The 15,882-nt window shown below is 35.7% G+C and overlaps 2 protein-coding genes across 2 annotated transcripts; one reads left to right on the top strand and one right to left on the bottom strand.

Annotated features, from left to right (window-relative positions):
• Positions 1 to 208: 208 nt before the first annotated feature.
• On the top strand, positions 209 to 1,561 carry LOC113706118 (protein JINGUBANG-like). The gene has a single exon (XM_027228006.2). It carries the CDS (start codon positions 209 to 211, stop codon positions 1,559 to 1,561), a length of 1,353 nt encoding a protein of 450 aa, XP_027083807.2.
• A 2,727-nt stretch (positions 1,562 to 4,288) lies between these two features.
• LOC113707187 (aquaporin TIP4-1) lies at positions 4,289 to 7,073 on the bottom strand. The gene is made up of 3 exons (XM_027229388.2): positions 6,780 to 7,073; positions 6,310 to 6,551; positions 4,289 to 4,891 (listed from the first exon to the last, which is right to left on the bottom strand). The coding sequence occupies exons 1-3, from the start codon at positions 6,904 to 6,906 to the stop codon at positions 4,517 to 4,519; spliced, it is 744 nt and encodes a 247-aa protein (XP_027085189.2). The 5' UTR covers positions 6,907 to 7,073; the 3' UTR covers positions 4,289 to 4,516.
• Between the last annotated feature and the right edge of the window lie 8,809 nt (positions 7,074 to 15,882).

The raw sequence follows: 15,882 nt of genomic DNA, 5'->3' as shown, positions 1-15,882 counted from the left end.
TTTTCAAATTCCAACCAACTCTATGAACATATGTCTATATGGTTCTTTTTTTTTTTCCTTTCCTTTTTGGGTATTATATGTCTGTATCGTGTATATTAATGCTAGACATCGAAATATATACTACCATATCTCTCTCACTCAGTAACCTCAATCCTACTGAAATCCTCCCGTCTCTCTATCTCTCTCTCTCTGGAAGTCTGGACCAGCCATGGATTACAACACCAGGAAAAGTCTCTGCACCTTCATGGATGAAGAAAGAAAGGCCAAGCAATCCCCTCCCCGTCTCTCCTTTAAATCCTTTGAGCAGATATCTGATCGAGATCTCAATTATAGCCATTCAAGATCTTCATCAACTGCTGCAGGTATGTATTCATTAATGCCACCTCCTAGTCCAGACTCGCCCTGGACACTCTCACCCCTTCAAACACCATCGCCATCTGTCCTCTACCATTGCATCGCCTCGCTCCATCGCCATGAAGGAATCATTTATTCCATTGCCGTTTCGCGAGGGATAGTCTATACTGGCTCCGAGAGTAGCCGGATTAGTGCATGGCGACAGCCGGACTGCACTGAAAGAGGGTACATCAAAGCCAATTGTGGCGAAGTCCGTGCAATATTAGCTTATGGAAACATGCTTTTTACATCACATAAAGATTGCAAAATCCGCATGTGGAATGTAACAGCTTCTGAGAATTTCAGGGCTAAAAAAATAACTACAATGCCAAGGAATAGCTCGATTTTCTTGTTTAATTGGTCGAGTGGACAGCAACATAGAGATTGCGTTTCTTGCATGGGATATTATCATGCAGAAGGACTTTTGTATACTGGATCATGGGATAAAACAGTGAAGGCATGGAGGGTTTCCGACGGTAAATGTGTGGATTCATTTCTCGCTCATGAAGATAGTGTAAACGCAATTGTTATCAATCAAGAAGATGGATGTGTATTCACTTGTTCATCAGATGGTTCTGTGAAGATATGGAGGAGGGTTTATGACCAAAGCTCTCATACTCTCACCATGACATTGAAATTCCAACCATCCCCTGTCAATGCTCTAGCCTTGAGCACCTCACATAGCTCTTGCTTCCTGTATTCAGGATCATCAGATGGATTTATCAACTTCTGGGAGAAGGAGAAAATGTCTAGTCGATTTAATCATGGAGGGTTTCTTCAAGGACATAGGTTTGCTGTTCTTTCTTTGGTTGCTATTGAGAAACTAATATTCAGTGGATCAGAGGACACAACCATCAGGATTTGGAGAAGGGAGGAAGGGAGTTATTATCATGAGTGTCTTGCTGTCTTGGATGCTCATAGGGGGCCAGTCAGATGCCTGGCTGCTTGTTTGGAGGTTGACAAATTAATGGTGATAGGATTTTTGGTTTATAGTGCTGGCTTGGACCAAACTTTCAAGTTGTGGAGAGTGAAGGTTTTGCCTGATGAAAAGAATGTATGCATGGAAGGTACAGGTAGAAGTGATAAGATGAGGATTACAGAGTATGAGATGAGTCCTGTTCTGTCTCCTTCATGGGTTGAAAAAAAGAGGCAAGGTAATCCAACATGATGGAGTATTACCTGTTTCCCCTGAAGACAAGAGAAGGGCTTGAAATGCACTGGAACAGTATACTCTAGACTCCACCCTTCTAGTAGAAACAAATATGTATCCTTTTATCTATTTTTTTTTCTTTGGTTGATATCATAAGCATTATTGGTAAGATAATCATTCTCATCTCAAAAGAAATCTATAGCATTTCATTGCCTTACTCATATATGCTCTCGCATTTCGCCAGGGTTTTCAGGATATGGAATTTTTTGCCACTTTGACCCATGTTAACCATGATCATAATAGCAAATGTTTCATGTTTCATGTAAAGTAGGAAAGGCAACGAGGTATGGGATACTTCAATAGTAGCTAGCTTTAAGAGTCTGGCACTCCTTTCGTCTCAAAATTACAGCCATTTTTTCGCGAATTCAAGTTCTTATAGATGCAAGTAATGATTATAGTGCAGATGAGTAGTTGTAAGAAAATTTACAATTTAACCTTGTAATCAAATTATGTGCAGTGCCTTGGTATATGTTAAAGTTAATTTTTCAGTTGCAACATAGGTGATTAGTGTGTATACACATATGTATATATGAATGCATTTATGTGTGTGTGTGTGTGTGTTATGTCTTCAAATATATATATAAAAACATGATTTATGCATTAGAACATCAAAAAAGTAAAAACATGATAGTAACAATGGAGGGAGGAAGTCTGATCAATGAGACTTGAAACATATTATCTTCAAGAAGAGTAAGTTAACCACTACTCAAGACACTAAACCAAAGATTTATTTAATAAAAATCTAGACAAAAGCACAGGGAAGAAAGTTAGCAACACTTTTCCTTTTCCTTTTTTTTTTATGTTGTTCTCTTCCCTCTATATATAAGAATTTAAATATTTTTTCTTACACCCAACCATCAAAATTTGCAAAATTTTCCAGATAGAATATCAAGACACCTATAAGCGGTTACATTTTTCAACATCAAAATGGGGCCTTTTTACTTCATCTTACAGAGAACTACTAGTTACATCTCCTATACGCTTTTTCAGCACTCAAACAAAATCAAAAGAACCCTTAGATTCTCTCTTGTGGTAGCTATTAACATGAATCTATGCCAACGTCGTTATCTGCTTTAAAAGATACTAAAACTGAAGTGAATAAACCTATGGTTTTAGTTGTAGCTAAATTGTACAGATGGTAATGACTTGATAAGAGATTGTTATTGCCATTTATGAACTGGGAGATGGGCATTTTTTTTTCTTGCATAACTGGGGCCTAGGCCACTATTGCACTAAATTTAGAGATACACATTTAACACGAATGGATCTTATGCTCTTCACATCCCCAATTGGACAGTGAAACAACTGAAATGAGTAGTTATCAAAAATGATGGGGGGAATGGAAAAAATAAAAAAAAAAAATTGTGCACTCAACCAAGTAGCACTGTCAAGTAATTGAGGTCGTTGTTGTTATTAATACAACTACTCGAAGCAATTATAACAGGTAGTTTCAGTATTTATTTTGATTGATAATTTTGACCCTGTATGTTGTTGTGAGCGCTAGTTTTTCTGTGCCCGGTATTACTTAACTTTAAAAGATTGGATAGGGCAGACTCATGATTCTGCATGTCAACTCTTTGTTTATTAAAGATAGATATAGTGCAAATACAGTTGTCCTGGATTTCCTTCAACATTTTCAAAAAATTTGAGTTAGGCCTCAAATAATGTCATGTAACTTAGTCCCTGATTTTCAGAATTTAGTTTTAAAGAGCCTTGAAATTAATACTGATGTCACTTATTGTAAACATGTGCAGACAGCGGGATGATGTCTATATTATACAAAAATTGCATCCCATGGAAAATTGACCAATTCAATCAGTAATATTTGCAATGTTAAGGGACTAATAAAAAGACGAACCAAAAGTTCACCAACTTTATGCCTAATTAATTTGTTGCTTACTTTTTATCTTATTCTTGCCCGTGTTAATTTACAAGAAGTGAGATCAATTAGAAGAATTTGTGGACAAATGTCGTTGAAGCTAATGAAAATTCACCTCCATATTTTGAAGTTTAGGGATCAAATAAGTCCCTATCAAATAAATGTTTAGGGGCATATATTTGAGAAGCCAGGAAATCCTGGCATTTGATGCTGGCAAGGTGATTTTGACCCTCCAATCAGTACCTCGAAAGGGACTTGAAGGCCGTCATAGTAGCCACTTGGGTGTGGTAGCTCGTTAGAAAAAAACCTTGTTATAAAATACCAGCCACAACATATTAGTCATATATAGAGCTGTTAAATGAAACGAGCAGCTCGAAAACTCAATTGAACTCGACTCGATAAGGCTCGAGCTCGACTCGTTAATTATGGTAAATGAATCTAACTTGAGCTCGAGATATGCTCGTTTAATTAACAAGTCGAGTAAGCTCAACTCGATTGTTATCCGAATAGCTAGATTATACTCGATAAGGAAGGATATATATGTCATTTCACAATTCAAAAGTATAAAAATTGAAAATTATAGGTTTTTATTTGGGTTAATTTGCACGAGCTTGAATTTGAGACACGTGTCCCATTTGGCGAGTTGAGTCCGAACACATTTCAAAGCTCGTCCACCTAGTCAAGCGAGCTCGAGCTTGGCTCGAGTCGAGCTGGGCAGCAAAATACTCTGCTCGACTTGGCTTGATTAACAGCTCTAGTCATATACTTATGAAATGTAATTGCTTGTTTTTTGACCTAACAGAAGGTACTAGGAAACATAGGTTACATATATTTTGTACAATAAGGAGAGGAGAAAATTTAGAATTCACTGAACTTAGATTACATAAAAAAATTACAACAGATACCTGATAAGCAAAACTCATCAAGGCTAACAGAACAAGTCTGTCCAAGGGCAACATATTACATTCTGTCCAAGGGCAACATATTACATATAGTGCAGGCTTTGGAATCAACCACAAACAACTTCCACAAGATCAGAAAGTTTCATCATTTGAAAGTGGCTCATGAGACCTAGCAATGAAGAAATTCTCATAGACGAAGCCTGCAAGCCCACCTCCAATAAGTGGGCCAACCCAGTAAACCCAGTGATCGGTCCAGTTTCCACTCACCAAAGCCGGACAGAATGACCTCGCAGGGTTCATCGAAGCCCCGGAGAAAGCCCCACCTACCATGATGTTTGCACCAACAACTAGCCCAGTAAGAAGTGGGCCCAGCCCATCAAGGTTTCCCTTCTTGGGGTCCACAATTGTAGCATAGACGGTGAAGAGCAGGGAAAATGTCAAAATAATCTCCATTATCACGCCTTGCGTGCAGTCTACCCCACTTGCAAGTGTATGTGGTGGAGTTGTCTGCGGAGAAATCAATGTAGAAACAAATTAAGTCCTATCAAAGTAGGAATCTTGGAGCATTTTGCTTTCTTGGTTTTGTCACTTTTGCAATTAAAATGCAAAGAGAATGCTAGGATGCTGGTAATAAAACAAAAGGCAAGTAGGAGGGAAAACAAAAGATATGGGGAGGATTGGATTCGATAGTAAAAAAGTAGGGATGATAACCAGAAAGTTTTGAAAAATAAGATATAAACACCGTATAAATAAAATAAAGATTTGCACTTTTCACAAACTACATGGTATAGGGGAGTACATAAATCAAGTTTACTTAAATTTTTTTAAATTAAAATAGCTTAGTTATACGGACAAATTTTTTGGTGGAATAAATAGACACAATAATTGCTAAGGGACCTTGGTCTATTAATATTTGTTGTCCTTTTGTTTCAACGACAGCAATATATTCTTACTTCTTGACTATGGAAAATGAAAAAATCTAGCTAGACTTTGTGTAGAGGTTGGTGGGAGAGAAAACCTACTTCTAACCTGTGTTTTCAAACTCGGACCGGACCGGCCGGTCCGATCGATTGAACCGGGAACCGGTCAAGTGTCCGGTCCGAGTTGGTCATCAGAACCGGGAGATTCAAGACCCGGTCAACTCCGGTCAAAAATCGGGTTTGACCGGGTTTGACCGGTACAAAACCGGAAAAACCGGTCCAACAGGAGTTTTTGTAAAAAAAGTTCAAACTTTTTTAATATTATGTTTTGACCCCCTAAATTGTGAAAACTTATTAATATACCTCAAATATTTCATACTTTATAAATATTGTCCTAAAATTTGATGTTATTTTTCAATTAAATCCATAATTTTAATTCTAAACTTGTTAATGTTTATTAAATAATATAAATTGTTATTTGATTGTTCTAATTTCTTTGTATTTTCTTGTTAAATATATTTGAAACATCAAATATATATGAATATACCTTTATTAATATCAATATGTTATTGGATATTTTATATACAATAATTTAATTTTTAAATAATTTTTATTTATGACGTCATCCGGTTCGACCCCTATCGACCCCCGGTCGAACCCATTGACCCCTGACCCCTGACCTCGACTGAGTCGATATCCGGTCCGGTTCTGAAAACATAGCTTCTAACAACACAAATTAATGAACTACTACACTTTCCAAATTTTTTTAAAAAAAGGGAAGTTTTATGCTTTCTCTTAATATATTGGATGAAATATGAACCTCCGATCTAGTATACTACGAGAAATCCTTGACTATTGGATCAAAGTCCAATGAAATCTTAGTATATTAATCAAGGTTAAGAGGTCCTAGGTCAACTCTCATCAAATTGTAAGTTTATTCTACCGTAGACCTCGTAATTCACGAAGTCAAATACCAAATTACAAAATGAGTGCAACAGTACTTACAAGTCCTCCGGTGAGATACTTGAGCAAAGCACAAGCAGCTGCAGAAGCTAAACACTGATCAATCCAGTAAAGGATTGATCGGACAACGGTGATATGGCCGCCGACACAAAGGCCAAGAGTGACAGCAGGGTTGAGATGGCCACCGGAAATGCGGAAGCCAGCCGAGATCATCACAGCCACCACCAAAGTGTGCGCCAATGCCACGAAAAACAGCCCCGTCAGCGGACTCCCACTGAGTTTATCTGCCCAAGAAAATCAATGCACAAGGCATATGTATACTTTGAGTTTCTTGATTGACAACAATCATTCAGGAGTTTGATCTTGGGTTCCTAAAAATCTTATCAAATTTTAATCTTTACATTTTGAAACCAAATATCAAACGAAAAAAATTCATGTCAAGCGTCAATTTGAACATGTTTCGACGTCATTTGGTCACGCCGACACCCTGTGCAAATAAATCGAGATCATACCTGCAGTCATGGCTGATCCAACACCAGCAAAAACGAAGAGAAAGGTGACAATGAATTCAACAACCAGAGCTTGAAAGACATCAGGCTGGATTGCCTCCCGGCCGTTTCCAAGAGCGATTTTGGCCATGATCTGAGTCACCAGGAAAAAAAAAATGGTGGCCTAAGCTCAATGCTCAGTGCTCGTGCCTAATGACTAGTGAGTCAGAAGTGAGTATTAGCCAGTAGACACCCGTGGCGAAAGACCTGCAAATATTCAGGATTATATAAAGGACAAGAAGTGAGATTAAGATTCCATTATTGCACCACTTGCTGTCACGTTCAGAATTTGGATGGTTATGAATTATTACGTTGATGGTGTGCAATTACATGTTTGTCCGCTGACTTCAGCTCAAATTCTTTGCATTGCCATCCTCCATCAAAAGCTACATTTGCTGTTAATCATGCATTGAGGGATTAATTTAGGTATATTGGCTTAATTGGGTTTTAATCAGCTTTTTTTATTAACTTTTTTTTTTTTTATGAAAGTCACAATCTCACTCATGAGATCCGTATCAATGGCAGAATTACATCATATGCACGTCATAAAAACATCAAATCTGAAGGATCTATATCTACAGATATCAGATTTAAGCAGCTGTAGTAAACTTGTTATAGTTCTGCTAATGTAATTGCATGTAAATGCTAACCAGCATTGTTGTCTCCCTCTTGAATTGATACGTGTTCTTAGATACGAGCAAACCTGAGCTCTGAGATCGAGCTAAACTTTTGCGCTAGTCTCATAAGTGTAGAGTCATAGACTCATAAGTGATTTATGTGCTCAAATTTCCACTCTATTTCTAAATTGTATGACAACTTGATTTTTATTTATTATTGAAGGAGGAGAAGTTAATCAAACCTCCTCTTATGAGCATTGGTGATCAATCAATCCCACTATTCTAAAGTTGTGCACAGACAAGAACACTGTATTTATCCAATTAACATTATTATGCTTCAACTTCAGCATATATATATATGTTCAAGTTGAATACGATGTATTGCTACAAAGTGTTCTTCGTGTCCGACCAAACCAAAGGTTGAATGGTAACCATCAGTCATATAGAAAGAGTTGACAAAAATGAGTATGTTTTTGGTGTTGCTGTGGTCTTCTTCCTTTCTTTTTCCTTTAAAAATGGCTTTTATTTTCTGTTTTGCTGGGTTCCATTTGACATTTAAATAGTAACAAGCTACATATCACCTAAAAACCTATGAATAAAATTCAATTGACTTCGTCGCCAAACGAATCTCTTCATTGATGAAGAAATTTCATGAATATACCAGTACCATTATTGAGTTTTGGCCATCATTACTTTATATCACTTCTTGAGGAATATAAGAGACAACCGGGACCATTAGGTCTATTTCTACCTAGAAAAGAAAAGGAAAAAAAAAAAAGGAACACATTAAGTTCATCATTCAAGTTCTGAAGCCCAACTCTTTTACCAACCTATGATAAGTTAGATTGAAATTGTCCAAAGGCCAAAAAGGAAAAAAAAGTTCAAAATCTTTGTTATGCCTTGGGAAATCCCAATATTGTAGTTCTAATCAGTAAAAACAAATATAAGTATATGTTCTAAACTTAGCAGTACAATCGTGATTAATCTGTAAGATATGCTTGAGAAAGTCATATTACTTTATTAGTTTTTATCCTAGTATGATGCACGAAAGATAAACAAGTACAAGTTGATGCTGTTTAATTTTCTAACACACGACATGCCTAAGTCCTCACCCATGTGTCATGACATAATTCATAATTATAAACTAGAAATAATAAAGTAGCAGAAAAGATTAGTAGGAATGAAAAGATCATCAGGACCAATGGAAAAGCATGAGTAGACTCCAACATTTTTTGTTAGAAATTTATATGTAAAGCAAAAGGTACATGGCTGACATGTACCTCTCTGTCATTTTGTTCATTATGTCCACCAAACAATCATAATATCATAAAGAATTCATTTTGTTCCATCAATGCAGAGTCAATAAAAGTGCTACCCGAATCGCTTCTCGCATGATTGTTGATGTCAATGAAGATGTTAATGCACGACAGAAGAGAAAGAAAGCTGAGAGTCATCATCCAATTAGCTTTCTTGCATATGGTAATTGCTATGATGAATCCTTAATTTTTCATTGACTAATCTTCATTTGCGCATTTGATCGAGACATGCAACTTTTATTAGGGATAATTTCAGAAATCTCCCCCAAGGTTTTTGACAATTACACATAAATATCTTCTAATATCAAAAATTATACTTTGATTGACATATTTGGAAGCAAATTAAGTCCATGTTATAAAAAGTAAATTTAAAAAATGACGAATGAGTCTTGTTAAACAATTATATTCCAAATTTACCCCATTGACCCTACAACAAAATGAGTTAAAATTTTTGGGCAAGAAAAATGGCAATAAAAAATGGAAGAAAAATTGGATAAAATTGTAAGAATGCACCACCAAAACTTCAGCCTTGGTAATTATATAGTGGTAGAACCACAAGATCAAGATATGGTAGATTTAAATTCATCTACAATATTTAATAGGAGTTTATCTACTATACTTCAAAATAACAAAATTCCAGAACCATTTATACTGTTGCATGTACAAGTGCTACATAGCGCAATAACTAAATAAACTAAAACAACTCTTAAATATGATAAATAACAAGATCATACACTCAAGTTGACTGAATACCCATAATGAGCAATCCAAGACAAAGTATCATCTTAACAGGCTCTGCACACGGGTAGGATTGTAAATGTTGCAACTATAGCACCTTACTTTCAGTTATAGATTTAAGTTTGCCAAGCAATCCATTGAACGCAAAACACCATCTCAAACTAGTTCTCTGGATGGTGAGGATTGCTAAGCTTGGGTGACTATATAGTAAAAGTTCCATTAGGAGATTTGATGTATAAAAGATTCAGACCACCACCACCGAATGCAGGCTTCGTAAAATATTATATAAATTACTGATTAGATATGTAGTGATCAACCATTAAAACCACATGCTAAAGAAGCTACTAACATTGGCAGAGTTAGTAGTTGCATCAAGTTCTATGGTAACAATTCTAGATGTTTAAGAAGCTCCAATGTTGCTCTCCACAGAGGCATTTTCTCCAGAAGACATATGTGAACGAATGAGGGTACTACCAGTCCTTTTCTTGGCCTTATGGCTCTAGCCTTTGCAGGCCTTCCTCTCTAAGAACAATGAATCATAAAGTGCTCTTTCATACTAGAGACATGTATATGCATATAAAGATGTATGTGGCTGTCTAATGAAATTGAAATGAACAAAGTTATACCTTCTTTGTTCCACTTAGGCAGGCTTGGAATTGAATTTGTACATTAGCAGTAGCTGATGGAGTTCCAGCACCCAATTGAGCTCTAGCAAACACAGAATTTGTGTTTCCCTTGATTGTATCCAACATTTAGGTATCTCCATAAATTAACAGCAATCTACAAGGACATGAATATAAGACATACCTGATTTGAACGGCTAGGATTGCTACCTTGACTTGAGAAAACAATAGGTAAATTTCCAAAAATATAATCCTGCATTCAGATATTAAATGTGGTAGTTGATAGTGAATCCCTTAATAAATTTTGAATCTAACAACTATTGTAGTACCCAAAGTACAACCCCAGATCACCCTGTATTAGCCAATCCTCTGCCTGGCTTCCCTCTTCTTTGAGGAATCTGATAACATGAAATTAGTTAGAATGTCACATTAACCAAAGCAAATAATGAACAAAGCTCATATAAGCAATATGCATAACCTGACTACTAGAAGCATTTCTTCCCATTTTTGCTTTCACTGGAGCTCTTTCACAAGTTCTCCTATTATGCCCATAAGATTGGCACAATAAGCACACTAAAAGCTTCGGACCTTCCTATTTGAGCTGAAGGAGCATCTTCATCAGCTTCTCTCCTCCCATTCTTCTTTGGTCTTCCTGGTGCTCTTCTTAATAAGGGTGGTAATAGTGTAGCAGGATCACCTCAAGCATATCAAGCCAATTTCTCTCATTAGAAACTGGATTTATCATTCCAGAATATTGTCCTCTAGTATACCTCAATTGTAAATATTGGATTGCAATATTTTTCAAGATTCTCTTTTCTGTATATAATTCCTAAAGCAACATACTTGCATAGAATTCCTGAAATTTGAAATGCTCCACATTCACAAGTTCTCTCCTGAAGATTGGCTATGTAGGACTTGCCAAATTCCTTTACTTCAAACAATGTCTCACTAGCCATAGAAACCTGACACTTTCTAGGTTGAGTGGCAATTTCTCTCAGTTTCTCCACAATCTTAGGTGGCACAACACCTGTGTAGGTACAACTCTTATGAAATCTTTTGTGTAGTTTCTTCATGAATTTTCTTCTTAAACCTTTAATCAATGTAAGACTAAGCAACCCCTTCAAATCACCAACCCATGCATTGAAAGATTCAGTGAAGTTATTCGTCACATGATCACACTTTATAGCAAGAGAAAATGAGTGTCTTGCCCAAGCTGTTAGCGATATCTTTGTCAAGTATTTCCAAGCTTCAATATTTATCTCTTTAATTCTCTCCATTGCCTCTTTATGACTAGCTGCATCAAAACTCTTAGCTGCCAATCAAAGGTAATTACTAAGCAGTGGCTGTGGAAAGGACAGTTTGAAGTTGCTCTAAATGTGCCAACAACAGTATCTTGCATCAGCATATGGTATCAGTTCTTCATGTGCGAAGTTCAAACCCTCCATTTAACATAATTTAATGAGCACAAATAGAAGATTAGCAGTTAAGTCATATGATAGTAGAAATGGGACATTTGTAAATAGAACAAAAAGTACCTTTTGTCTATCACTCATAAATATTAGAGGCAATTGGTTATCAAACGGACTAAAGTATTCTTCAAAGAAATGAAAGAACTATGACCAAATCTCTTTGTTTTCACATTCAGCCACAACAATCGCGAGAAGAAACATGTTGTTATTCCTATCTAAAGCCACAGCAGTAAGCAACATTCCTCCATATGATCCTTTGAGGTGGCAACCATCAAAACCAACAAATGGCTTGCAATATCTAAGAAATCCATCTTTTTGTGTTTTGAAACTAATAAAAATTCACAAAAATCTTCGTTCTATCAAGAGATTTGGCCTATCAAAATGAATCTTGCAGACGCATTCAGGGTTACTTTTCCTTAAAATCTCAGGAAACTTGGGCAATTGTATGTATGACTAATAGTGTGTACCCTGTATCTCTTCTAGTGCCCTTATCTTTACCCTCCAAATCTGCATCTTGCTAGGATGCACACCATATTTTGATACAATCTCAACATAGACACTTTCTGTATTCATTTGAGGATGGATCCGAAGAAGTGGAACTAGTTTCTTAGCAATCCAATTAGATATAGCCTCTGCATTCCTATTGTTCATAACACAAGTGTGTTGAGGTGTGTAAGACTTAATTTGAAAAGTAGTTATTTCACCAATAGGAGAAGCATGGATTCTCCATGGACAACCTTCAATAGCACACTTAACAATACACCTTTTCTTTACATTTTTCAATCTTACTATTTGAAAACATTTCTGGATTGCATAATCCTTCAAAACAACCCTAAAAAGATCAACATTGGTGAATAACATATCCTTCTCAAATTCAATGCCCTCTCTCGGATTATTGGTGAATATTTTTGCTCTTAAAGCTGCCCTATTTGGATCAATTTCTTCCTCCGATTTGGAATTCGGAATGACATTACCTTCATCATTCACCTCAAAATCTGAGGCAATATCACTCATATCAAATGATTCATATGCCTCACTGTCATTGCGTAAGCTATCCTCTTTGTCATTGTTTGCTTCATACAACTAAGAATCAGCATCACTTGAAATGAACACTTCACCATTCCTTTCAATATTTTGCAAATTAGGTTCAGCATTTCCTGCAGTCTCCTCAATTCCTAGACTTTCTTGTCCACCACCAAAGTTGTTATTGTTGTTCACCTCAAGCATATTAAATGGAATTACATCCATTTCATCCACAAACAAATTCATTAGCAGCTCATTTTCATGCACCTTAAACATTTCCATGACTACCTTATCAGTGTTGACATCCATTTTTGCAGCACTTCTTGAAATCCCACATCTTATAAGTTGCAAATAATTAAGATTTCCAGATAATTCATGAAGTCCTTTCTCACAAACATCATTCCACAGTTCTATATAAGAATACTTATCAGGATCCATATTGGGAATCCTAGTTCTTCTTCCATTGTAGCGAACTACAATGTCATGTGCAACAACAGGTGACATCCTGTTTTACCCAAATTAACCATTAGTATCATAATTGCTACTAGATCCTCTCCTTTCTCTATAACTATTTCTTCTGTACTTTAGAAGCAGTATGACTGTTAGGAAGGCGCCAAAAGCATTATGTATCCCAAGTTTAATGGCACCAAATTCCATGTAAAAAATATTATATTTGGAAGATCTATATTTTTCCCACATTTCTAATATTTAGAGACTGATATTGTGAGGGTATTTTTGTCACTTTATTGCTGCTGAAGTTGACATCTGGTCACATCAGAATGAAAGGGGAGGGCAGTGTAATTTTTGATATTGGAAGGTATTATGTGTAATTATCAGAAACTTCAGGAGAGGTTTCTGAAATTATCCCCTTTTATTAATTTCTCAAACGATGATTTAGATTTCGTGGAATATGTTTACACAAAAGAAAGGAACAAAAGAAATCCTTTCTTTTCATTTTTTGATCCAATGATTGGATGGTTGGTTTGTCTTCTTCTAAGTGAATCCCATAATGCATGATGGGAATAATGGGATTGCTTTCACCTTTGGGCTAGCAGTAGAACTGTAGCTGCCCGAAGGCTAGGAGATTTGTGCATACTGTCAAGTTTGTATTTTATCAAGCATGGTAATTGATGGAGAAACCAAATTTTCAATCAAATTCAATAAATGCATAAAGCAGATAGAGATACATATAACGAAGAACTTCAACATCCTGGTATGATGAATAGCTTGGACATTTAAGACGATGTAAAAAAGTGGGAGTCAAGCAAGATATCCTTTGTGCAATTGATCTTCTACGAACTACTATAATTAGCATAACTAAAACAAAAAAGAGAAAAGAGCTACACTATCTCAGAAGAGTTTTTAAACAAAAGCACATATTCTTAGACTAAAAGTGTTATTTGATATAGTAATTTAGTGATTTAGATTTTCTTTCTCCACCAAGACTCTTATTATAACATGTTAATTTGCTATTAGTCCAAATTTGAATGTCATTTTTACCATTATTTATGGTATATTTTTATTTTAGAAAAGAGACATTTGTTGCATTATATTTGTTAAGATATTTACATGCATACGACTTCGAGACGCAAAATTAAATTGACATAGTAAAAAAGAGAGTATCAATAACATGGAATCCCATCCACATAGCCAATTTATTTTTGTTTTGTAGGTCCTATAGTATTCTTAAAATACATTATATATCTATCTTCTCGTATATTGATCTTTATTTGCATGTGACAAGAAAAATATAAAGGTAATGTTAATTATACTTTCTTATTTGTTAATAGTATTCTACTATTCTTTTTTACCTTTTGATAATGTGAATTAGACAAAAATACTACTCTTTTTCTTAGTGATACAAGTTCACAATCGCACCTAGCTTGATTCTGAGTTCTAGTGGGCCTCTAGCCTTTATTTTCAGAGAGTGTAAAATTTTTATAATTTCTCCCAAAATGTTGGGTTTTGATTCGTTATATTTCTGGGTACAATAGGAAGATTAAAAAGATAAACATAAAAAAAAAAAAAGAGGAAGAGCAACCTTCTACATGGGTTTTTTTTTATTATTGTTATGTAGTACGATTAACAGCGCAGACTACAATTAATGTCCCAAATTTGAGATGAAAATGTTTTTTTAAATTTTAAAATGTACAACTCAGATTAGATTTGAAAATAAACGGTTCAAATCAGACTCATAAAATGTTGCCCGATCTAGTCCATAAACCTGACTCTATTGTTGCAATGGCTCAGTCTACTGAGGTCTAAGATAAAATGAACCTGTTAGACATATCTGTGATTTAAATTTGGTGAACCCAAATTCCACAGAGATGCCTGTTACAATCCTTTTGGGTGTTCAGGTTATGATTGGTGAATTGCAGCACTAACTGCACTATAGACAAAAATCAAATATGGGACTTGGTTGATTGTAAACTAGTCTGATGGATATTGGAAAGACAGAAAGCCCACTTGGGTATTTTGGGCTCTAAGTGGAATGTGTCAATGTGGCATAATATTGATCATGAAATTCATGATGAAAGCTCCAATTGTCTATTTTGCTTCAGTGAGAAATTTATTATCTGTTACTGCTAAGCAATGTTAGGAGTCGGTTTAGATGTAAGTGAAGAATGCTTTGTAAACGTACGATGTTTATACTCTTTACATGCAGCCACCAGATGTGCTCCATCATCAATCAAAAACATAAGCTTCACAAATCTCTCTATGGTCTTAAGACAGATTTTGGGATCTTGGTTCTCTCTAAATTTCATCACAGATCTAGTAAGAAGCAAAGGGTTGCATCAAGGTGCAGCACTAAAGCAAATTGTACTTGGCTGTTGGCAGATTCATATATACCACCCAAGAACTGAGGCTTCGATGATGGTTACTATCTGATATGGGAGTGTCAAATGAATTAACCTCAACTCTTTGACGTTATAGTACAAGTGCTATCAAATTGCTCATGGCGGTGTCATTCTTTAAGCATACCACGCACGTCGAGACTGATTGTCATTTGGTTCATCATCATAGTATTTAGGAAACGACTAAGCTTCTCTATTTCATCTTCTGATCATAAGCAGATCCTCCTGCTCGTTCTCATGATTTGGTTTTCGAACTCAAGCCGGTTTTAGTTCAACCACCATGTAAATTTAAACGAGATATTAATTGTAAGTTGCCATTTCCCTTGTATAATTTCTTCATTTTGAGTATTTAAGCCTATACTAAGGCACCATTGTGCAGCATTATAGATACTTTTAAATTCCAATAGAAAAATTTCTCAATATTGT

This window comes from Coffea arabica, chromosome 8c, assembly GCF_036785885.1.
Source record: "Coffea arabica cultivar ET-39 chromosome 8c, Coffea Arabica ET-39 HiFi, whole genome shotgun sequence".
Lineage (NCBI taxonomy): Eukaryota > Viridiplantae > Streptophyta > Magnoliopsida > Gentianales > Rubiaceae > Coffea > Coffea arabica.
Note: the sequence above shows the minus strand (reverse complement) of the source record. Positions and strands in the feature narration are given on the sequence as shown.

Excerpts from the sequence above, each read along its gene's own strand:
- LOC113706118 (XM_027228006.2), top strand. The coding sequence starts at position 209 with ATGGATTACAACACCAGGAAAAGTCTCTGCACCTTCATGGATGAAGAA.
- LOC113707187 (XM_027229388.2), bottom strand. The coding sequence starts at position 6,906 with ATGGCCAAAATCGCTCTTGGAAACGGCCGGGAGGCAATCCAGCCTGAT. Across the intron at positions 6,552-6,779 it reads TGGATCAGCCATGACTGCAG|ATAAACTCAGTGGGAGTCCG; the intron begins GTATGATCTCGA and ends TTTCTTGGGCAG. Across the intron at positions 4,892-6,309 it reads AGTATCTCACCGGAGGACTT|ACAACTCCACCACATACACT; the intron begins GTAAGTACTGTT and ends ATTTCTCCGCAG.